This window comes from Malaclemys terrapin, chromosome 7 (genome assembly GCF_027887155.1).
Source record: "Malaclemys terrapin pileata isolate rMalTer1 chromosome 7, rMalTer1.hap1, whole genome shotgun sequence".
NCBI lineage: Eukaryota > Metazoa > Chordata > Testudines > Emydidae > Malaclemys > Malaclemys terrapin.
This window is the reverse complement of record NC_071511.1, coordinates 32,365,774-32,388,055: the sequence shown is the minus strand read 5'-3', so window position 1 is coordinate 32,388,055 and position 22,282 is coordinate 32,365,774. Positions and strand designations below refer to the sequence as shown.

At 56.6% G+C, this 22,282-nt stretch overlaps 1 protein-coding gene across 1 annotated transcript; it reads right to left on the bottom strand.

Moving 5' to 3' along the window:
* Positions 1-5,862: 5,862 nt before the first annotated feature.
* On the bottom strand, positions 5,863-21,923 carry LOC128840688 (atypical kinase COQ8A, mitochondrial-like). The gene is made up of 15 exons (XM_054034988.1): positions 21,820-21,923; positions 16,025-16,170; positions 14,624-14,908; positions 14,246-14,312; positions 13,664-13,741; positions 12,312-12,434; positions 11,941-12,026; positions 11,653-11,793; positions 11,107-11,188; positions 10,669-10,762; positions 10,177-10,318; positions 9,750-9,857; positions 8,703-8,768; positions 8,426-8,512; positions 5,863-7,896 (listed from the first exon to the last, which is right to left on the bottom strand). The coding sequence occupies exons 2-15, from the start codon at positions 16,160-16,162 to the stop codon at positions 7,618-7,620; spliced, it is 1,776 nt and encodes a 591-aa protein (XP_053890963.1). The 5' UTR covers positions 16,163-16,170; positions 21,820-21,923; the 3' UTR covers positions 5,863-7,617.
* Between the last annotated feature and the right edge of the window lie 359 nt (positions 21,924-22,282).

The window sequence follows — 22,282 nt, the reverse complement described above, 5'->3', positions numbered from 1 at the left end:
CACAAGGCCAAGCGGTCCGAAGCCTGTGCGGCTTGTTGAGATCCCAAGCTACTTTGCACTAGGACTTCGTGATGGACACATCCCAGCTGGGCTGATTCCATCCGGCCTTCCTCTATCCCCTATGCCATGTCAATGAGAGACCAGATTCCCCTTCGCTGCCCGTCCCAAACTGTTGTGTGTTGCTGTGTGCTGTTAAACAGCAGCCGTACCCCACCCTAGAGGTGGTTGCATCTCAGCGCCAGGCAAGGGATCCTTGTATGAGCAGCCCCCGCACACTCTGCAGAGGCAGGTGCATCTCACTGCTGAGTAAGGGGCCCCCTGTAGTAAACAGACCCTGCGCCCCAGCCCATAGGTGCCTGCATCTCCCTGCCAGGTAAAGCATTCAGGGACACCTTCCAGGGTGCCACGGAGATGGCCCCTGAGTCCCTCCAAGGGGGTCGGGGAAAAGACATGGCAGGTGAGACTCCTGCCCTGCAGGCACATCAGCCTGTCTGGAGACAAAGGGGTTAAAAGATCAATGCTGGGTTCAGAGAAATGGAGGAGGGTACCAGGTGGATTGAAAAAAAAAAAAAAAAAAGCTTGGAAAGGGTCTTACCTCGGCATTTCCCTAGGGTCGGTCTGTCTGTCTGTCTCCCCTTCGCTGTGCCCCCGTCAGCCCGTACCATGCCTGGGCTGGAGGGACTGATGGGCCAGGCGGGGCTGGGCTATCTTTTCACCAAGAGGCCAGGCCCATAAAGCACCAGTAGGTTAATGATTAGTCTGGCTGTAAATATTTGATAAGCACCTCGGGATTCAAAGTACAGCCAGCCACAACCCAGCCCTCCTCCCACACAGCAAGGAGGGGCTGCCCCAACAGCCCCCCCTGGAGGAGTCAAAGGCCAAATTTGGCCTGCCCTGGAAGGACCCCGTCTGGGGGCTAAATGTCAATAGATTAGCTTAGTCCGTGACCTCTTGGTTCTAACCCCAGGCCCCACTCCCCTCTCAGAGCTGGGGTGAGAACCCAGGTGACCTGACTGCCAGCCCCCCTCACTTTCACCTACTAGATCCCCCCTTCCCTCCCAGAGCTGGGGATAGAGCAGGGGTTCTCAAACTGGGGGTCAGGACCCCTCAGGGGGTCACGAGGTTATTACATGGGGGGGGTCACGAGCTGTCAGCCTCCATCCCAAACCTCACTTTGCTGCCAGCATTTATAATGGTGTTAAATATATAAAAAAGTGGTTTTAATTTATAAGGGGAGGTCGCACTCAGAGACTTGCTGTGTGAAAGTGGTCACCAGGACAAAAGTTTGAGAACCACCGGGATAGAGCCCAGGAGTCCTGGCTCCCAGCGCCCCCAGCTCTAACCCACCCAGCCCCCCTCCTGCATTGGCTTTGACCCCTGTAAGAACTCCAGGATTACTCGTTATATCCCCATTCCCATCAACCCTCTTATCTGGGGGGTGGGTCAGAGACCAGGGCAAAGGAAGCAAGCTCTGCTCCCTCCCCCACCCATGCTTAGAGGGGCAATTAAGCTCGGAGATAGTGCTTGGCAAAGGTTAAAGATAAACACTCCTGTGCCGGGAGTGGTGAGGGGGGAAGGGACACACCCCAGAAGGAACTAGGACTCCTGGGTTTTATCCCCAGCTCTGGGAAGGGAGTGGGGTCTAGTGATTCGGACAGGTGGGTGGGAGCTGGGAGTCATTCTGAGAATAACATCTGGACCCAAATCCCACCACCCAGAATCATGATTGAAAAGCCCCTCCCCAAGCCCAGGCTATGTGCAAACCTCCTCCCCCTAGAAGGGCTCACACACCCCTGCTGTACACCAGCCTGCAGTGGGCACTACACAGATACTGACTTTTGGCTCCCCTGCCCTGGCACCTGCAGCTCTGACCCTATGCAGGGGAGGTTGGGTCCCCCACCCCATGTCTCTGGGATGTGCCCCAGATAGTGGGGAGGCCCAGGCTGTGAATTCTTCCCCCACCTTATCTCCAGAAAGCAGCCAGGCAGTTCCCTGGCCTGCAGGGCGGGTCCCTGGGGCGCTGGGGAGAGAACTTTCGGTTTGGGTGGCGTGTCAGGGCCAAGGGCAGCGTGGAGGGTGTGTGCGTGTGTGTGTGCATGTGAGCTCCCCACTTCCTGGAGATACAATGGGGCAGGGCGGGGGAAATGCGTGATGAGCCCATCCCAAAGGGAATCAGTTTCCAGGAATCCCGGCCTATGCCACAAACCTCAGCCCTGCACTGAGAGTCAGGGCATGTTGGAAAGAACCTTGTCCCAGTCAGAGAGAGAGAGAGAGAGAGAGAGAGGGGAGGGCGGAAATGGCTGGCCGTAGGGTATGTGTCTGGCCAGCTGGTGTGGATACAGACCGATAGGTAGATGAGTGGGGGGATGGATGGAGAGGGAAGTGGACAGCAATGGATGTATGGATGTATAGATGCCCTGGCTTTCCATGTGTCCTCCTTTCCAAATGGTCAGTCACATTCGTCGCTCAGCACTTTGCTCTTAAATGCAGGTCGCTGGAGTGGGCGCAGCTTGGCCTAAGAGAGGGGTATCTCTGCTAGACAAAGGGTTTCTTCCCAATGCCTCCCTAGAAAGAGGAGACCCTCACAACCAGAGCCCTGGGGATCAGAGCCCTTGGCTGTAGTGGGAGCTATACAGTCCTTGAACCCTCCAGGGCCCTGCCTCAAAGTGAAATTCAGCTCCTGGCCACCTCTTATCATCAATGATCTTGTATGTCATGTGTCCAGAGCAAATGCTAATTCAGGGACACTCCATGCTCCCTCCCTAAATGCCCCCTGCCATTTCAGTGAGATACAGGATTCTTCTGCACTAAGCTATTGGGCAGCATTGTTAAACAATTCCCCACCCCATCCCAGAGGTGGCCGCATCTCAGCCCCAGGGGAGAGGTCCTGGTATAAACAGCCCCTGCACCCCATCCCAAAGGCGGTGGCATCTCAGCACTGGGCGAATCAGCCCGAGGGATGAGGGCGCCACTTAGTGGTCAGTTGGCAGAAATGCAGCTTCTTAGCCTTCTCCCCCTTGGAGCCCTGTCCTTGATCTTCCCCATGTGGCTGAGGGGAGGGATTGGGAGTTTATTCCTTGTACCCCAGTGCTCTATCCCCTTCTGCCACCAGGAACAAAGGTGCATGAATGGAAGGGGCTGAGACACTCTCCCCCCACAGGCTAACTGCAAGTAGTGCAACGTACAGACATAGCCCCTCAGCTCCATACCCTAGCCCAGCGGTTCTGGCAACAAAATTACTACATGACCCTGGGGGAGGGGGCGGAGACAGAGCCCCACAACTCTGGGTGCGGGTAGAGCTCAGGCTTCAGCCCCATGTCCCCAGGCCCTGGTGACCCTATTAAAATGGGATTGCAACCCTCTTTGGGGTCCCAACCCACAGTTTGACAACTGCTGAGGCCTAACCCATCTTTTCCTCAGGATAGATCCACTGCCCACCTTTGAGGCACAAGTCTGATTCCTCTCCCCTATGCTTGGAATTTACTCCCTTCTGCTATTCATCTTTGGCCAGCAGGGGTCACTCCATCTATAGCTCAGCCCATGCAGCAATTGGTAGCAGAGTAGAAAAGCCTGCCCGACCTGCATCTCCCAGACTTGGCTACCAGAAAAGGCCCTGTAATAGCCAAAGCGCATCCTTGAATCCACAGGTCTAATTTCCCCTCCCCATTTCGCAGGGGGAGACATGCCTTTAACCAGTTCAGGGAGCCACTCACACTGGGCTGTTGGGCAGGAGCTTTTCTGGACACCACTGTAAAGTCCCATTCATTGCCCCACCCCACCAAAGGCTTTGCCACACACACACACACACACACACACACACACACACACACACACACACACACACACACCAGTTCAGCATTTCATTCTTTTTATTGGGGATACGTTGGTTGCTGCATTTGGATTACAATCCGCAGAGTTGCCTCTTTGGGGAGACACCAAGACTGCAATGCACATGTGCTGCATTACCTAGAGTTACACCTAGGGGGAGACACACACTGCAATGTGCCTGGACTACAATGCCTGGCTCTGCCCCGAGGGGGAGACATACACACAGTGCAATGTATATAAGCTGCAGTGCCTGGCTCTCCCACTAGGGGGAGATAACTGTACAGCAATGTACATGGGCTGCAACGTCTGTCTCAGCCCTTACTTGGAAATGCACATGTAACCCCTGTTTGTTTTTTTCTGGGGAGCCTTGGAATTTCAGGGTCTTGGGTTGCTCCTTCCCCAAGCCCTGTTGGTGTTTCCCTGAAGCTTCCTAATGGTCTGCTGCAATCTCTGAGATACCCTTGCATGATCTGTCTTGTTTTGGCAGTCCAAGGCACAGTGACCATCTCTTCCATAGTTATAACAGAAACCTTCTTGCTGGCTATCACCCCTCCTGCTACTCTCCCCTCTTGAGGATGGCACAGTATGTCCCTGAGCCTTCATCATGACCACTTCTCAGGTCAAATCTCTCAGCGCTGCTGCCACTGACGGGGCGTCTTCCATCTCTCCAAGCACTGTGGTGGTGCGACTCCCTGCCATCTTCGGCTGCACCACTGCATCCACTTGCAACAATCGCTCCTCCTCTTCACGTATCTCTCAAATGAGCTTGTGGAATGGGAGTGGGTTTTGGGCCCGCTCCCTCAGCTGCAGGCGCCACATCAACCCATCTTGTCGGGTGCCCCAAAGGATTTGGTCCAACCTAGCGGAATCAATGCGCTTGGTGGGGATGCCCTCCTTCCGCACTACTTGCTGTAGCAAATCCTCTAGTCTCCTGATGAAATCCGACAATCGTTCGTGGGGCTCCTGATAGGTATGGCAGAAACGATAATACAGGTCTTCATTGCTATCAGTAGTACCGTAGACATTCTCAAGAGCGGTTAAATAGTCTTGCACTGTGGCAGCTGGTTGTGAGTCTTTCAGGGCTCAGATAATTCACATAGCAAGTCCCCTCAGACTCTCAAGCACACGTTTCCGCTCCTCAGCATCAGAGCATTCCCACTCTTGGACAAGTGGCACTGTAAAATCTCTCCAGATCTCGTAATCATCCTCCTCTGAGGATACAGGTGACACCCCCGAGAATGAATGTAACCGCTTGTATGGAGCACTTCCATATACCGGCTTCAATGCATCTTTGAGAGCGTTTCCCAGCTCTTTGGCCCATCCCACCAGGCTGGGTGCTGCAGGTGTTGGAGCCCCTCCTAATGCCAAAATTAATTCTTCTCTTGTCCGCTTCTCATCCACCATCAGAGCTTGCAATTTCTGCACTAAAGAATCCACCTCAAGTGACACAGGCACACTAGGAGGGGACTGCTCTGCCCCCAGAATTGTCCAGGGAATACCTTCTACTTGCATCTCTTTGGGCACTTTATCAAGATCTGCTTCCTTGGAGTGAGTACATAGTGCTACCAGGCTCTTCACTTTGCGGTTGTAAATATGGGTGTGGACCTTTACCCTCCCCAATATTTCAGCTGCATCTAGGCTCTCCTCAATTTCATTTGGTTCCATCTCTTCTGGGCACCCCGCCACCAGCACAGCTTTGGTTACTGGGATTCGTACCCCTCGGCACAGGTCTTCTAGTAATCCTCTCTCCATTTTTTTTTTTTTAAACTGAGATGAAAGTCACTCAGGAGTTTCTTTGCTCTGTGAAGAAGAGCCCAGGGTGCAAAACGTAGGTGTGTGTGTGTGTGTACTGCAAAGTCCCCATACGGGCCACCAAGTGTAACTTTAGCGCCCTCATGGCCAAGATGGAGTCTGCTCTGCAGGCAGCTCTGGCCAAGAGAAGGCGCGCGCAGGAATGCAGCAGGAGAAATCCCTTCCACCCCAGGGAACCTGTTCCAAACCCCCCAGAGTGAACACACACACCCACAGGAAAAGTACAGTGGATACAACAAGGGAAATATTTATTTACAGAGGGATGAGAGGAGAAAAACAAAAAGGGGAAATATAAGGGAGAGTAAAACAGGATTGCATCCAAACCAAGGCCCCACAGGCCCAGTGGTAGCACAGTCTGGAAGGGCAGACACTGAGCAATGTGTCTGCACACAGAGTTCAGGAGTCCTGAGCAAAGTTCCAGTCCAGTGGTGAGTATTGGGTGCTCCTGGTCGTCTTCGGCACCAGTGAACTTTCCCCAACAAACCCCTCCGGTGCCCTCTTCTGCTGCTCTCTGCAAAGCCACACAGAGTGACCACCTCCCCACTTAACTAGCTAGCAACCTCCCTCCTTGTCCCCAATGCAGAGTCACAAGCCCCAGTACTCACAGCCCCATGCAGCTCTGGGCAGCAGTGAATGTGATACTGGGTCCGGCCTGTCCTTCTCGGGCAATTCTTCCCTGGCACAGTGCTCCTCCTGGCTCCTGTCCTGGGCTGTCCCCGATCCACCCTGTCCGTCTCAGGCCTCGGGAAGGTTCTCTGCTGCTTCACTTTTCCAGGGCCTTCAGGCTGCCTCCACCTCTCTTTGGAGCTCCAGCCCCCGGAGGTTCTCTCCTTTTTTTCTTACTCTTCCCCTCCCCCCAGGAAAAAGATTTAAAGGGGCCATGCTCTCTAAACCCCAAAGGGGTTACACACACATGCACAAACACCCAGCCTGGTGCTGTCCCTAGACAGAGGAAGATATCCATACAGTAAAATGCATGGACTGTAATGCCTGGCTCAGGCTCTGGGTGAGGACACACGCGCACACCCTGTAGTGTTCATGGGGTGTAATGCCTGGTGCTGCCCCTAGGGGAAGACAGGCATACACCACAATGCACATGGACTACATTGGCTAGGGAGCTACGTGCAGACTGGGAGACAGATGGGGTCGCTCCCCTGCTGTGGGAGGGTCATGACATCAACTCCTTTGCTCCGCCTCTGATGCCAGCATGAAGTGGAGGGTTCCCCATGGAGCCGCAGGGCCTGTTTCTGGGTGGGGGATCCCAGTTGGGTGCAGAGATGGATGGAGGGCAAGCTCATGGCGGCGGGAGGGGTTACAGTTGGCGACAGGCCTTGGGCTCCCCTGTGTAGAATTCACCAGCATGACCAGGGTGGGAAAGGGGAAGCCCCCCAGCTTTCCTCAAGTCCATGACAATTACCCAATCACCCCCTCCCCGGCTCCCTCTGCTTGGTGTTCACTTTCTTAATGGTTTCCTCAAAAATCTTATCATCCTGTAAGAGCTCCCTCGAAACTCACATAAGACTTCCTAATAAGGGTCCCTTGAAACTCCCACATCCCTGAGGGCTCCCTTTAAACTCCTCTCATTTTATGAGGGCTCCTTCAAAACGCCTCTCATTCTATGAGGGCTCCCTCAAAACTCACCTGAAACCTACCTATAAGGGTCCCTTGCAACTCCCAGTCCCACCCTTCTATGAGGGCCCCTTTGAAATTCTCCAGTCTCTCAGAGCCCCCTTGAAACTGTCACGAACCTGAGGGCTCCGTTGAAATTCCCATCATTCCATGAAGTCTCCCTAAAAAATCCCTTTAGTCCAGCCCAGAAAGGTTCCTTGAAACTCCAATCATTCAAAGGTGCAGGGGCTCCCAACGTACTCTCCATGATGGCATCCGTAAGCCCCCCGGATCCCCCTGTGGGTGCCACACCCCGAAATGTCTGCTGGGCCCCCCACCCTACCAGGACGCCACCCACATTCTGCAGTCTCAGCCCTCCCGGCCCCAGTAGCGGGCATAGGCCTGGCGGAAGATGGGCCGGCAGGGGATGCGGGCACCAAGCCGGGCACAGATGAGGAAGGAGCCGGCCATCTTGCGGTGGAGAGAGTAGGTCTCCTCAGGGGGCGGTGTCAGGCGGTGTTGCAGCATGATGGGCAGGAGGGTGTGGATGCGGTGCGTCGTGTTCTGGGCCCCAAAGTCAAAGGGGCCGTCGGCAGCAAAGGCCTCGCCCAGAATCATCACGGCGTCTACGTGGGCATCCTTCATTGCCTGGGGGAGAGGAGCATAGGATAGGCCCAGGACAGGATGCCTGGGGGCAGGTGGGGCATGGGGGGGTAGGCTGGGAGCTTGGGGGACATGAGGGGTCAGGGTGGTGTGAGAGCACCTGAGGGGCACAGAGAGGGCTGAGTGAGTGGGCAGGGATTGGAGGGAAACATGGTGGACGGGACCGAGGCGGGCATGGAGGGGGTTAGAGTATAGGGTGGGGGGCATAGAGGGGACTGAGGCAGTGAGCAGGGCCTGGGAGACATAGGGTGGGGTCAGGTAGCAGGGGAGACAGAGGGAGCTGAGGGTGCAGAGGTATGGGGAGGTGGGCAGGACCCGGGAGCACAGAGGTTACCGAGGGGAGCACACAGGCAGACAGGAGTAGGTGCAGGGAACTGGCTAGGAGAGCCAGCGAAGTTGGGCAGAGGTTGGAGGCATGGAGATGGCTGGGGGGAGCAGGGTTCTGCCCCCCATCATCTGGGCACTGGCCCCCCAATCCCCATGCTGTGGCCAGGGAGGGGCCCAAGGGTCTCACCTGAGTCTCATAGCCCGTGAGGAACCGAAGCGCAATGGATCCCTGCAGCACCCCAGCCCGGTCGCCCTCAGCCGCAGCCTTAATGATCTGGAACCATTAGCAGAGCAGCCCAGAGGCCTTGTGAGATGGGCACAGGGCTCAAAACACTCCTGCCCCGCTCCCTATAGTACCCTCTGCTGGGAGAGGCCAGGGCTGGAGTAGCCAGGGGCTCCCCCCAACAGCCAGAGCTCCTGCCTTCCTCCCTGCAGCACCCCCTGCTGGACAGCAGTAGTCTCACCTCAATGTACTGATCCGTAAAGGCCTTGTCAAAGCTGCGGGTGGCTCCAAAATCCAGCAGTGCCACCTGATGTCCAACACAGGGAAGAGTGGGTCAGAATCAGCTGAGAAACCCAGGTCTGGGATGGGCTGTGGGGGCTGGGGAGGGATCAGCCCACCCTCCCCCAAAAATCATACTGTTAAGTGCTGGCCAGGGGAGGAGTTGGGCTGCCTGGACCCAGTGAGTGACACTACTGGGGGAAGGGAGTGCAGCTGCCCGTGGTCAGGGGGAAGCCCCCAAGCTGTGCCCTAGGGACAGTACCGTTGGACGTGTTACATTTGTGGGGCAGGTTGGCACTGAGCATCCAGACCATATCTCCCACATGATTGGAATGGGGTACATGGGCTAGGCACGTGGCGGGATGGTAGGACATGGTTGAGGGGTTCATAGTGAGGAGTGCAGCTGGGGGAGGGGGAGCTGATGGGAAGGAGGGAGTGGGGGTGTCAGCCATGCAGGGTGGGCCTCAGCCTATTCAGGCACAGTTGGCAGGCTGTGGCATGGGGGGCAGGGGCATAGTGTGGGGACATGTGGGGTGGGGGTAGTAGATCACTGCTTGTAGAAGGGAGACAGGATGCAGGGGAGAATCCCCCCATATTGGGAGGGGGCATGGCTGGCAGGCTGTGACATGGAAAGACAGAGGCGCAGTGGGGAGGGGGCAGATGTGTGGGGTGGTGGGTCTCTTTCTATGCTGGGAAGAGGATTGCAGCAACACAGGGGACAGTAGGGGGCTCCCCCATTCAGGGAAGGGTAGGGTGACCAGACAGCAAGTGTGAAAAATTGTGACGGGGGTGGGGGAGTAATAGGAGCCCATTTAAAAAAAACTCCAAATAGGGGGGGTCATGGCTGGCTGGTTCTGACATGGGGGGGCTGTAGGGGTTTCCCCATTCAGGGAAGTGGGTCGTGGCTGGCTGGCTCTGACATAGGGGTGCTGTAGAGGGTCTCCCCCTTCGGGGAAAGGGGTCGCTGCTGGCTGGCTCTGATATGGAGGGCAACGGGAGGTGTCCGTACCTTGCCGCTGTGTGGATCATAGAAGAAGTTGGACCAGTTGGGGTCGGTCTGCATGTAGCGGAAGTGGAAGAGCTCCCGCACGCACAGATCCAGGATACTGGAGCAGATCTGTGGGGACGAGAGAGAGCCCAGCGCTGAACACAATGGCCCCCAGCCCTGCTCTCCCCCTCCCCATGACAGGCCCCCTCCCTCACTAGGATCAGGCTGGGAACTGCCCCCCTCCGATAGCAGCAGCACTGGCTCCATGTCCCAGAGTTAAGGTGAAAAGGGTCGGGCATGGAACGGGGTCTGCGGGTGCAGGATCCTGAGGCAGGCGTGAGCAGAGGGCATCCAAGAGGGAGACCCCAAGAGAGGGTGAGAGAGAGACTAGGAGTGTGTCCCAGCGCGTGGGATCCTGTGTGCATGCAAGTGTCTTTCCCCCCCTCACCATGTTGCGTGTCTCCTGGTCCAGCCCCTGGGCCTGGTCGAGGGGGAAGCCGGGCACCAACTCCGTGGTCAGTACCCGCTGGGTGCTCAGCTCACTGATCACCGACGGCACATAGAACACCGGGTCACCCTGCAACAGCTGCCTGTGGGGGCAACGTAACAGGAGAGGCTGTGTCAGTGTGGGCTCTGTACCAGCCTAACCCCCCCAACACACACACACACTGGGGGACTGTGCCTGGGTGGTCGCCTGTACCATCCCCATGGTGACTGTGCCAGAGCGGCTGCCTGTACCATCCCTTTCCCAGGCGGTTGGGCCAGTGTGTACCATGTCCCGGGCAACTGTGCCGGAGTGGCCAACTGTACCACTCTTCCAGGTGATTGTGCCAGTGTGGCTGACAACACCAACCCCCAGGCAAATGTGCCAGAATGGCTGACTGTACCATCTCCTGGGCGACTGGGCCAGTGTGGATGTGACACTGACATGGGCACTTACTGAAATCTCGTGGCACAGGCAGCCTCCCGCTTGTAGTCGCACTCCAAGGCCAGCTCACGGCTCATTACCTCGATGGCATGTTCAGGGAAAAGCCCTGCGGGGAAGCGAGCAAGGAAGGAACATCAGTGCCAGCGCTCAGCTCAGCCCAGCACGTAGGAGCCCAGAGTGAGTCACACCCTCTGTCACTATCCCCATTCCAGAGACAGGGAAACTGAGGCTCCCAGAGGGGAGGGGACTTGCCCAAGGCCACATATGGTCAAGCTTGAAACCCAGGAGTCCTGTCTCCCAGCTCCGTCCCCACACACACCACGCTCGCAGAATGTCATTAGAAGAGTTGGGGGAAGGCCTAGGAGGGCTTGGGCTCTCTTGGGACCAGGAGGGGGCAAGGCGTGGTAGCACCCAGGGGAAATGTGGGCCCTTGGGCCTGGGACCTGGTACCTTCAGGCAGCGCGTTGCTCAGACTCAGTAGGGAGATGAGGTTCCGGACATCACTGTTGATGCTCTGGGCAATGCCTGGGTACTGGAGGAAAGGGAAACGGAGTCAGACCCAGGGGCCACAGGGCCTGCCCATGGCACAGATGTCATGAACCAAAGGAGGCACATGGGGGTATCGAGGTCCTCAAAGGAGCCAGAGTGGGAAGTTAAATGTAGCCACTGGCAGGTGGGTGAGGGAAGCTCCTTCAGTCCAAACATACAGATGCCAAGACCTTTCCCATCAGCCCCTTGGGCAAACAGGCATCAGCCACAGAGGGCCAGACTGGGACATGGCGGCCAATTGGATGGGGTGAAATCACTGCCACCCAGTGCCCTGGGAAACCAGCTTCCAACATGGCCACCTTTGCCCAGTGCTCCAGGGGAAGCGGCCTCTAAGATGGCTGCCACCAGCGACCCAGGAAGACCAGCCTCCACATGGCCGCTGCTCTGCTTGCTGGGAGTTCGGGCTGCCTGCAGGGGGATCTGGGCTCGCCTGAGCCCTGCTGATACCTGGATTTTCATGGCCACATTGCGCCCATCCAGCAGCTGTGCCAGATGCACCTGCCCAATGGAAGCAGCAGCGAAGGGGCGCTCCTTGAACCAGGCCAGCCGCCTGCGCCAGTCTGGGCCCAGCTCGCTGTGCAGCACCCCCTGCATGGAGAAGGGAGAATAGCAGGGTCAGTGCCAACCACCCCCACCTCTTGCCCCCGCACATCTCAGGTTTGCCCCCCCACCTTCCCATGGGCCCCCCCCAGTCCTCCCACCTTCCGAGTCTGTCCCCTCCCACACCCCACTCACCATCATTTGCTTAGTGGGCATGAAGTCAGCGCTGTGCCTGACCCTCTCAAAGATCTTCTGGAGCGCAGGGTTAATAAGAGCGTCATCTGGGGGGTACAAAGCAGGGGGGAGCATCAGAGGCTGCGCTGGGGGGATGTGACATTGGGGATGCCACTCCTCATGACGCCAGGCTGCAGGGAAGGAGCAGTGGGGTGACACTGGGCAGAGCGAAGGGGGGTCTGGCTGGGGAACTGTCCCCGCAGCAAGCCCCACACTTGGGGGACGCAGTGGAGTTCAGTGCTAGGGAGCCCTGGCAAATAGGCTGTAGGGAATGATCCAGCCCTGGATTTGGGGTGTTGGCTGCCCCCCTCCCAATCCTCCCACCTCCTCACCTTGGATGCTCAGCATCTGGCCGAGTTTCAGGGCCGCACCCCGCACCTTGCACAGGGTCCTGACGATCCGCTCTGCATTGGCTTCAGACAGGAGGGCACCTGAGCTCGAGGGTGACGGCTCACCTGGGGGTGGGGGGAGAACAAAGGAGTGGTCAGGTCAGAGCTAACCCCCCATAACCTCTGGGGAGACCCCCACTAACAGCATGGATCCCTACCTGTCAACCACAGCATCACAGATCTGGCAGCCAAGTACCCCCTTCCGGGGGGGAGGGAGGGATGTTGTTCACTGGGTGACCCTTTTCACCCCACCTGTTACTTCACTGACAAACGGCAATTCCATGACCCCCAAACCTCTCCCAAAGGCCTGTGGATTTTGCCACTTTTTTCATTTAAAGACATTTTTCAATCCTTCAGCACAATTCAGGAGAAATCACAGGGGCCGGCTGGGCCAGCGCTGAAACAAAATGTTGCAATTTTGCAACTTGAAGCGACTTTTTGATCTAACACATCCTTCCATTACCAGTGACAAATCGTTTCCAGAGGCTCTGAAGCCCAAACAAAACGATTTGTTCACCCTCCCCCCCTGCAATGAATACTTTCCAACCAGCCAGCGCTAGTACTGCCCCTGCCCCCCACATCACTGGAAAAATCCTGCTGGCAAGGGGCCCAGTCCTGCCTGGCGGCCACATCCAAATCCCCTGCTCCCTCTGGCGCTAGAATCACACCAGCCATTTGGCCCAGCTGGCGCCCTGCCCTCCAGCCCAAGCCACTGGTTCAAGCCCTTGGGTTGTGACCTGCTGTTCTCCCCCAATCCCCACAGGAGACAATGAGGTCACAGGAAAGATGTGCCCCACTCCCATTGCGCACACACAGGGCAGGGGTCTCCAGGCAGCCTCAGTGCACCATGGAGATGGTTGTCCAATAGTGCAAGACATTGAGTGTGCATGTGAGCCAGGGAGTGTGAGATTCTACGTATGCAGGTGCCCAAGCGTGATTACTTGTGCATTGAGCCCCTGCCCCCAAGGCAGCTTCCAACACTGCTACTGTTGGGGGTGAGTTAGTGTAAAAGGGCCCCAAGTGTATTCACAAGAGCACATGTGTGTCCACATGTGTACATGTGAATGAGCGTGCAAGGGGGATTCCAATTGTGTCTGTACCTGACCACAGGAGTGTCTGAGTGTGCAAGAGGGATTTCAGTTATCTCTGTACTTGACCAGGACCATATCTGAATGTGTAAGAAGGATTCTGATTGTGTCCATACCCAATCACCAGTGTGTCTGAGCGTGCGAGGGAGATTCTGATTGTGCCTGTCCAACTGTGTGAATGGGCTGCCACCAGTGTCCTTCACTCACCTTTCACAACTGTTTCTGCCCGGAAGGATTTCTTGGCAGCTTCCACCAGGACCCCGATCCCGACGCTCACGGCTAAGCCTAGGGGACAGAGTGGAGGAATAACACACCAGGCCAACCAGCCCTACTTCACTGCTCCACTGGGGGAGGGGGAGTACCAAGCCACTCACATACTGATCTCCAGAGCCACCCGCCCCACAAAGCATCCAACAAGTCACCCCTTAAACCCCATGGAGCTGCTGACACGGCCCCTGGGAACACTTTCCTTCCTGATCTACTGTCTCCTGTTCCCCTGGAGACTAGCTTGCCAGCCTCTGGGTGTGTCCGTCCAGACCGGGTGCAGCAGGGCTCGTGCTATACACAACACAGCACCCCGTGCTGAGCTCCCTCTCCTGACCCCACAGGGACCCATCCCCCGCCAACTCAGCCTCCATGACCTGTTCAACGCTGGGCCCCTCTGACAATGAAGATTGAAGCTGGGACCCCCTAGAGGGGAAATGCCCCATGTCCCGTCCCCTGGGTCAGCTGGGGCCCTTGTGCAGGGAAGATTTTCCTTTATCAGGGCATGTGCTGGATGCTTCTTACCCCCAAAGTTGGCCAGCCTGCCGAGCCGAGTTGCGGGGACCTTCCGCTCACAGGATTTGTCACTGAGCTGCAAAACAGAGCAGGGGTGACTCTCCCAGACAGCGCCTGTCTCCCCCCATGGCAGCATGGGAGCAGAAAGCCCTGTGTACTCCTACCCACTGCCTGGTCTCAGACAGAAATAAAACCCAGGAGTCCTGTCTCCCAGCCCCCTTGCTCTAACTCACTAGACCCCACTCTTGTCCCATAGCTGAGGATAGAACCCAGGAATCCTGACTCCCTGCTCTAACCACTACATTCCTCCCCTCCCTGAATTGAGAATAGAGCCCAGGTACCCTGATTCCCAGACCCCTGCCCTAACCACTAGACCCACCCCCTTACCATATGTCTGTAGGGCCGGATGGGTGGCACCTTGGTGTCTCTGGCCTTTTGCACGTCTTCAGCTGTCAGCCTGCCCACTGCAGGAGAGTTCTGATGGTACAAACGCCAGGGGCCCATGGAGCGGACCAGGAAGAGAGACAGGACATGGTCCAGCTGTGGTGTCCAGAGCAGAGAGCCAGCCCCTTGCCCCAGCACAGGAGACCAGCACCCTGGGCGAGCAGGTCTGGGACTGGCAAAGGATTTTGGGATAACACCAGGCGTAATGGTCCAGTCAGAGCTGCAAGTCTGGGAAAGGGGAGAAACATCACCCCTTTATGGGTGGGGGCTGGGATACTGTCTGGTACCCCTTGTCCCAGTCTCCTCCCCCCACAAGCCAGCCTGCCCTCCCACCCTATAGCCAGATCAGCAACGGTGTCCCCTAGAGAGGAAAGGCCCCAGGCACCATTCCTAGCCCCCTTGGGTCATCCAGTCCTCCCATCCTGGGACCAGATTGGAGCTCGCACCTCTAGAGGGGAAAGGCCCCGTATCCCATTCCCAATACACACACTCCCGTCAGAGAATCGGACATGATAACAGACTTCAAATATGTAAAGGGCTGTTATAAAGAGTACGGGGATCAATTGTTCTCTGTGTCCACTGGAGACAGGATACGAAGTAATGGGCAAGCTGAGCAAGCTGGTGCTTGGGGCGGCAGATTGAACGAGGCGGCATTCCGCCCAATCCTAGGGCGGCAAGGCCGTTTTTTTTTTTTTTCTTTTTCTTTTTTTTTGTTCCGCTCCGGCCGCCCTGTAGGGGGCGTCGTCGTGGAGGACGGGAGCGCCCTGCAGCAAGCCAGGCAGGGCAGTCCTCGTCCTTCCATCCCCGCCGACCGGAGCGGAGCCCTCCTGGCAGGCGGCACACGGTGTGGCGGGAGGGGCTGCGTGGCAGCGCCCCGCTGTAGCCCTGGCCGCCCCCCTTCTCTCTCTCTCTCCCGCCCGCTCCCCCCCCCCCCATTAGTCAGTCCCCCTGCACCCGTGCTCCGGCGCACAGATCACTGGTGGGTTTTTTTTTGCTTTGCTGTTCTGGCCGCCCCATTTTTTTGTTTGTTTGTTTTTTTGCTTGGGGCTGCCAAAAAGCCAGAGCCGGCCCTGAATGGGCTTAATCTGCAGCAAGGGAGATTTAGTTTAGATATTAAGAAAAACTTTCTAAGGGTAGTTAAGCTCTGTAACAGGCTGCCAGGGGAGGCTGTGGAATCCCCGTCATGGGAGGGTTTTAAGAATAGGTTGGACAAACACCTGTCAGGGATGCTCTGGGTTTACTTGGCCCTGCCTCAGCACAGGGGGCTGGATTTAATGACCCCTCCAGACTCCTTCCGGCCCTACATTGCTATGATTCTAATCTTCTGGCCAGACCCATTTGTACCTTGTCTCCTCTCCTGAAGCGGTCCAGTTTCCTCTGGCGTCCCCCCGATGCTGACACAAAGCGAAGAGGGGATATTGGGCACTCCCCCAGGGTCCGGCCAGCCAGGGGGAGCCCCTTCTTCATCATGATCTCAGCCATGGAGGGCTCTGCAGAGAGGGAACCACTAAGAGCTCAGGGCAGGGAGCTTGCAGCACAGAGACACACACAGCCCTGGCCGGGGACATGTCCTGAACCCACCGATGGGACACAGACACCCAGCATGTGAAGGAATGACCTGGGGTGGTCCCAGAGTGTACAGGCAGGGTGGGCTAGTGGTTAGAGCAGGGGCGCTGGGCGTCAGGATTCCAGGGTTCTGTTAATAAATATTACAAAATCTAATATTAAATTATCCAGGATTATTTACAAATCTTCACTGGGTCACCAGCCTAATACACTTTGCTCCAGAGCCAGCAAAAGAATCAAGGAGTCATGACTCCCACTCCCTGCCCAGAACTGGGCATTGAACCCACGAGTCCTGAATCCCAGCTCCCCCACTCTAATCACTACAGCCCCTCTGAAGTAGCAGGGGTGCAGGAGAGGACCTCACCAACTGATCTTATGTAGCCCTTAAAAGGCCGGACAGTGAGGCTGGCATCCTGCCTCCAGATACCCCACCCCACTCCACCCTGCCCTACAGCCCTCCTCCCACAGACAGCTCTGGGGTTAACCCTGCTGCTAATCCCCTGGGGACCTGCAGAGGAGGCAACATGGACAGCTGCCAGCCGCACTTAGCCATTAGCCATTGCGCCCCAGGCTACAGACACTGCTAATCCATTAGCATAAGGCTACAGTGTACCCCAGCAAAGAGGCCTAGCCCATCTGGGTGCCCCTGGCTGGCTGGCCACTGCCCTGGAAGCAAGTCATGTTAACCCTTAGCCCGCTGACTCCCCTAGTTGACCAACCCCTCCGTATGAAGCATTCACGCTGCCGTCCCGGAGCCAGGGCCAGAACTCAGGAATCCTGACACCCAGCTCTGATCACAGCTCATAGCTGAGGAGAGAACCAGGAGACCTATTCCCAGGCCCTCCCCCCTGTTCTAAACAACACCCCCTTCCAGGGCCAGAACCCAAGACTCCTGGCTTCCAGCTCCCCCTACTCTAATCCACTAGCCCCTCTCTCACATAAAAACCCAGGAGTCCTGACTCCCAGTTTCCCTGTGTTTTAACCACTAGACCCCATTTCCCTCCCAGAGTTTGCAACAGAATCCAGGAGCCTAACTCCCAGCTCTAACCTTCCCCTTTCAGAGAATGGGAGTGGAACCCAGAAGTTCTGCCTCCCAGTCCCCCTTGCTCTAACCACTATCTTTTTTCTAGAGCCAGGAGTAGAACCCAGGAGTCCTGGTTCCCAGTCTCCCATGGCCTCACCATTTCTCTTCAACAAAGGCTAAGGACTAACAGGCCAGAGACCGAGTTCCCTTCTACCACCAGAGGGGTTACACCAGAGATCCATTGCTACGGGTAGCATGGTGGCTTTGTGGGGAGGGGTGGCTCTCTCTGCTGCAGCCCCCCGACTCAGAGCACCCCCAGACAGAGCATGTCCCCAGAGGCTGCTGAGTCAGCACCTTTCCTCGGCATTGGAAGACGCAACTGTGGTCAGGAAAAAGGCGGTGCTGCTCCTCTGAGTCACCCAGTCCCATCAGGCAGGAGCACGTTTGAAACGTGCTGGGGGCCAGGGAATTTGAGATGCACATGCACACCCTGTGACCCTCCACTCATTTGTTCCCTCAGCTCGGGGACACCCACAGAGCACAAGGCATGGAGCAGAGAGAAGGAACAGGCAATGGATGAAGCCAGGAGTCCGGAGTCAGGAATACAACCCGAAGCAAAGTACAGGGCATCCGGGGTTCCATTCCCCACCGCCCCCACATCCAGTTTTGGAGAAGTCTCACAAGCTTGCTATTGAATTTTTCTCCAGGGCATATAGGCAGGAGGCAGGTAACTACTGATCAGAGCAAGGGGGAACTAGAAGTCAGGACTCCTGTGTTCTATTCCTAGCTCTGGGAAGGGTGTGGGGTCTAATAGATAGAGAAGGGGTGGCTGGGAGCCAGGACTCTTGAGTTCATCTATTCTCAGCTCAGTCACTGGCATGCTGGGTAACTTTGGGCAAGTCATTTACCTCCCTGTACCTCAGTTTCCCCATCTTCAAAATACAACTAATGATACTGACCTCCTTTGTAAAGTCCTTTGAGAACTAAAGATGAAAAGTGATATAAGAGCTAGGTATTATTAACCGCGATGTTGCACAGGGATTGCTCACTTGGCACTGAAATGCGGCCACCTCTGGGGTGGGGCACAGGGGCTATTTAAACAGGGATCTCTCGCCCATTGCTCAGACGCAGCCATCTGTGGGCTGGGATCGCGTCAGCTATTTATACAGGGATCCCCCACCCAGTGCTGAAATGCAGCCACCTCTGGGATGGAACATGGCATGTGTTTAATGGTGCACAACAATACTATACAAAACAGTTTAGGATTTTGTCCATTCTGATTTTATAGAGTTTGCTGTAAAGTCAAATTTGGCTCTACACAAAACCTGAGACCAACTGAAAGGGGTTGGGAATTTTTAAAATTCCAGTGGGGATCATTTTTATTTCAAACCAAAGCAAAGCAAAATCTGTTCCCGGCCTTGAGGTATTTGTAATCAAACATTGCAGCACTGAGCTGGGACATGAGACCCCGAGGGTGAAATGGACTAGAAACTGACTCCATAATCAGAAGTGGAAACTGACAGATAGATTTGCAGTGTCTGCGCTAAGAGGAAGGAAAGGTGCCACCTGGCCTAAAAATCTATCAATCTAGGGAAAACACACAGAGCTCCATGTAAATTTGATTTGTAAAATTCTTTCCATTTAAACAATTTTTGAGGTTATCGAGGGAAATTGGGGTGGGGAGGAGGTTCATACAGTCTATTTCCCACCTCACCCCATCCCAGAAGCCTTTAATACTCCAGCACTGGGGCTCCACGGCTAGATTGGAAGCTCTTTGGGGCAGGGACATCTTTTTGTTTCTACAGTGTCTAGCACAAGAAAGCTTCCCTAGCTTACCACCCAAGAAAGAGATCTTGGAGCCACCGTGGATAGTCGTCTGAAAACTTCTGCTCAATGTGCAGCAGCAGTCAAAAAGACTAACAGTATACTAGGAACTATTAGGAAAGGGATAGGAAATAAGAAAGAAAATATGATAATGCCATTCTATGGTGCACCCACACCTTGAATACCATGTCCAGTTCTGGTTTCCCCATCTCAGAAAGGATATTGTGGAACTGGAAAAGGTTCAGAGAAGGGCAACAAAGATGATCAAGGGTACGGAGCAGCTTCATGCAAGGAGAGATTAAAAAGATTAGGGCTGTTCAGCTAAGAAAAGAGATGACTAAGGTCTATAAAATAATGAATGGTGTGGAAAAAGTGACTAGCGAAGTGTTATTGACCCTTTCACACAATACAAAAAAAACAGGGGTCACCCAATTAAATTAATAGGCAGCAAGTTTAATGCAAGCAAGAGGAAGTACTTTTTCAGACAACACACAACTAACCTGTGGAACTCATTGCCATGGTATGTTGTGATGACCAAAAGTATAATGGGGTTCAAAAAAGAACTGGCTACATTCATGGTCAGCCAATGGATTAGCCGAGATGTAACCCCATGCTCAGGGAGACCCTAAACCTCTGACTAACAGAAGCCTGGAGTGGAAGACAGGGGTGAATCACACTATAATTGGCCTGTCTGTACACCCCAACCCCCGAAGCTCTGGTATGGGCCACTGCTGGAGACAGGATACTGGGAAGATGGAGCATGGTCTCACCTAGTATAGCAGCTCTTATGTTCTTACAGTGGGGCTCTGGTCCATGACTGGGGCTCCTAGGGGCTACCACAAATAAACATCTTTGTGAGGCTAGTTACAGGGTTGAGATCTTGCTGTTACGAGATATTTGTTGATTGCTGGTCTAATTAGTCTGGGCATTTGAACGGGTGGCCTAGATCAGTGGTTTTCAAGCTGTGGTCCCCAGGGATCCGCGAACTAAGATTTCCAAAGGGGTCTGCACCTCCATTTGAAATTTGTTAGGGGTCCTCAAGTGAAAAAAGATTGAGAACCACCCGCTTAGAGGGCAAAGGCCCAGTCAGGGGCTGGATCTGCTGGTGCCTCCTGCAAGGGAAAGGCCCTGCATCCCAATGTCATTCCCATGTCATAAATATATGTTATCGCTCATTTCCCTTGCAGTTTACAATAAGCTAAAACTGACACCCTCCTAGCCAGCAATCAGAGGTCATCGCTGCTGCCCCTCACTCCCTAGCCATGGGGTTAGGAGACTTACCAGGCTATGGACATAGGGGTCAGGGCAGTTTAGTCTGGTCCCAGGGAACTAGCTTAATTTGGATGCAGCACAGAATTTGGGCCCTGGGCTGGATCCCAGAGCTATTGGCTCGGATTCCCTCCCCTCTGTCTGTAGCCCTGTCTTTCCCCACTCCCTCAGACCCCACTGCTGCGGATCTATCTGTGCATCACAGCGTCGTCCCCCCCCCTTCCCAGTGCTGCAGCCAACAAGCCCGCTCACTCCCACTAGTCCAGCCCAGCCCAGGCGTTGCAACAGCACAAGCCCGGGGCTTGTGTGCAGGAATGCACGTAGGTTCGCATGGGCAACCACCACGTCCCCTGGCACCCAGCGCCAGCCCCACCAGCGGGGGGAGGAGGGGCGGGGCTCATGCCTTAGGAGCATCCCCTGCAAACCCCGCCCCATCTCAGCCCGGGCGCCCCCCCCCCCAACCCCGATCCTCTCATCCCAGCCGGGGCAACCCCGGCACCGCTCTTCCACCCCCACCCGAGCATCCCCCCTCCAGCCGCGCTCCCCCATCCCCCCTCCAGCCCCCTGTCAGCCCCGATCCTCTCACCCCAGCCGGAGCGCACACACCCCGCCAGACCAGCTCCCCTAGTCTGGGCATCCCCCTCCACCTCCTGCGAGCCCCGCTCCCGCCAACCCGCCAGGGCAGCTCCCCTCCAGCCCCACTCCCCCCATTCCGGACTGGGCATCCCCCTTTAGCCCCGCTCCCCCATCCCTGCCCGGGCATCCCCCCCTCCAGCCCCATCACCGCCCGGGCATCCCCTCTCCAGCCCCATCGCCGCCCGGGCATCCCCCCCTCCAGCCCCGATCCTCTCACCCCAGCCAGTCCAGAACACACACCTCGCCAGATTCGCTCCCCCCAACCTAGCCTGGGCATCCTCCTCCAGTCCCCCGAGAGCCCTGCTCCCCGCCAACCCCGCTGGAGCATCCCCCCTCCAGCCCCGATCCTCGCACCCCAACCAGAACACCCTCCCGCCAGATTCGCTCCCCCCAACCTAGCCTGGGCATCCCCCTCCAGTCCCCCGAGAGCCCTGCTCCCCGCCAACCCCGCTGGAGCATCCCCCCTCCAGCCCCGATCCTCGCACCCCAACCAGAACACCCTCCCGCCAGATTCGCTCCCCCCAACCTAGCCTGGGCATCCCCCTCCAGTCCCCCGAGACCCCTGCTCCCCGCCAACCCCGCTGGAGCATCCCCCCTCCAACCCCCGTCAGCCCCGATCCTCGCACCCCAGCCGGAGCACACACACCCCGCCAGACCAGCTCCCCTAGTCTGGGCATCCCCCCACACCTCCTGCGAGCCCCGCTCCCGCCAACCCGCCCGGGCATCCCCCCTCCAGCCCCGCTCCCCCCATTCCCGCTCGGGCATCCCCCCTCCAGCCCCCCGCGAGCCCCACTCCCCCCATTCCCGCCCCTGTCCGCACCCAAAGGTTGCTTCCTTATCTCCGTGGTCCCCAGAGGGGCGGGGGGGTCTCAGTCTGTCGGATCCTGGAGCTGGACTCGCTGCCCCGGAGTCTGGCCCGGCTGCTGCTCCCCGAGCGCTTTTGTTCCCAGCCTATCTCTGTCTGCCCGCATCGCTCCCCAAGCCCGTGCAATGACGTCTCCGTAGATCCTGGCCAATAGGAGCTAAGTGGGCGTGTCCCTCACCTAGCGTCCCCCCCCCCCCCATTGCATCCCAGCGTTCCGGCTTGCCCTATGGCACGGGGCTGGCATGGTGCCCACAGAGCGCCCCGAAGCCAGCCACTCGCTGTCCATCACCAACCCTCCGCTGGGTTATTGGTTTGTGTGTGTGTGTGTGGGGGGGGGGGTTACAGTGTCACCCAAAGGCTCATTGCTCACAAGGAGGGGCCGGTGGAAGCGGGAGCTGTTTGTGTCCTTAGACCGGCA

Coding starts and splice junctions, on each gene's coding strand:
- LOC128840688 (XM_054034988.1), bottom strand. CDS start 16,162: ATGGCTGAGATCATGATGAAGAAGGGGCTCCCCCTGGCTGGCCGGACC. Junction 12,027..12,311: donor CCAGATGCTGAGCATCCAAG/GTGAGGAGGTGG, acceptor TGTACCCCCCAG/ATGACGCTCTTATTAACCCT. Junction 9,858..10,176: donor ACCAGGAGACACGCAACATG/GTGAGGGGGGGA, acceptor TCGTCCCCACAG/ATCTGCTCCAGTATCCTGGA.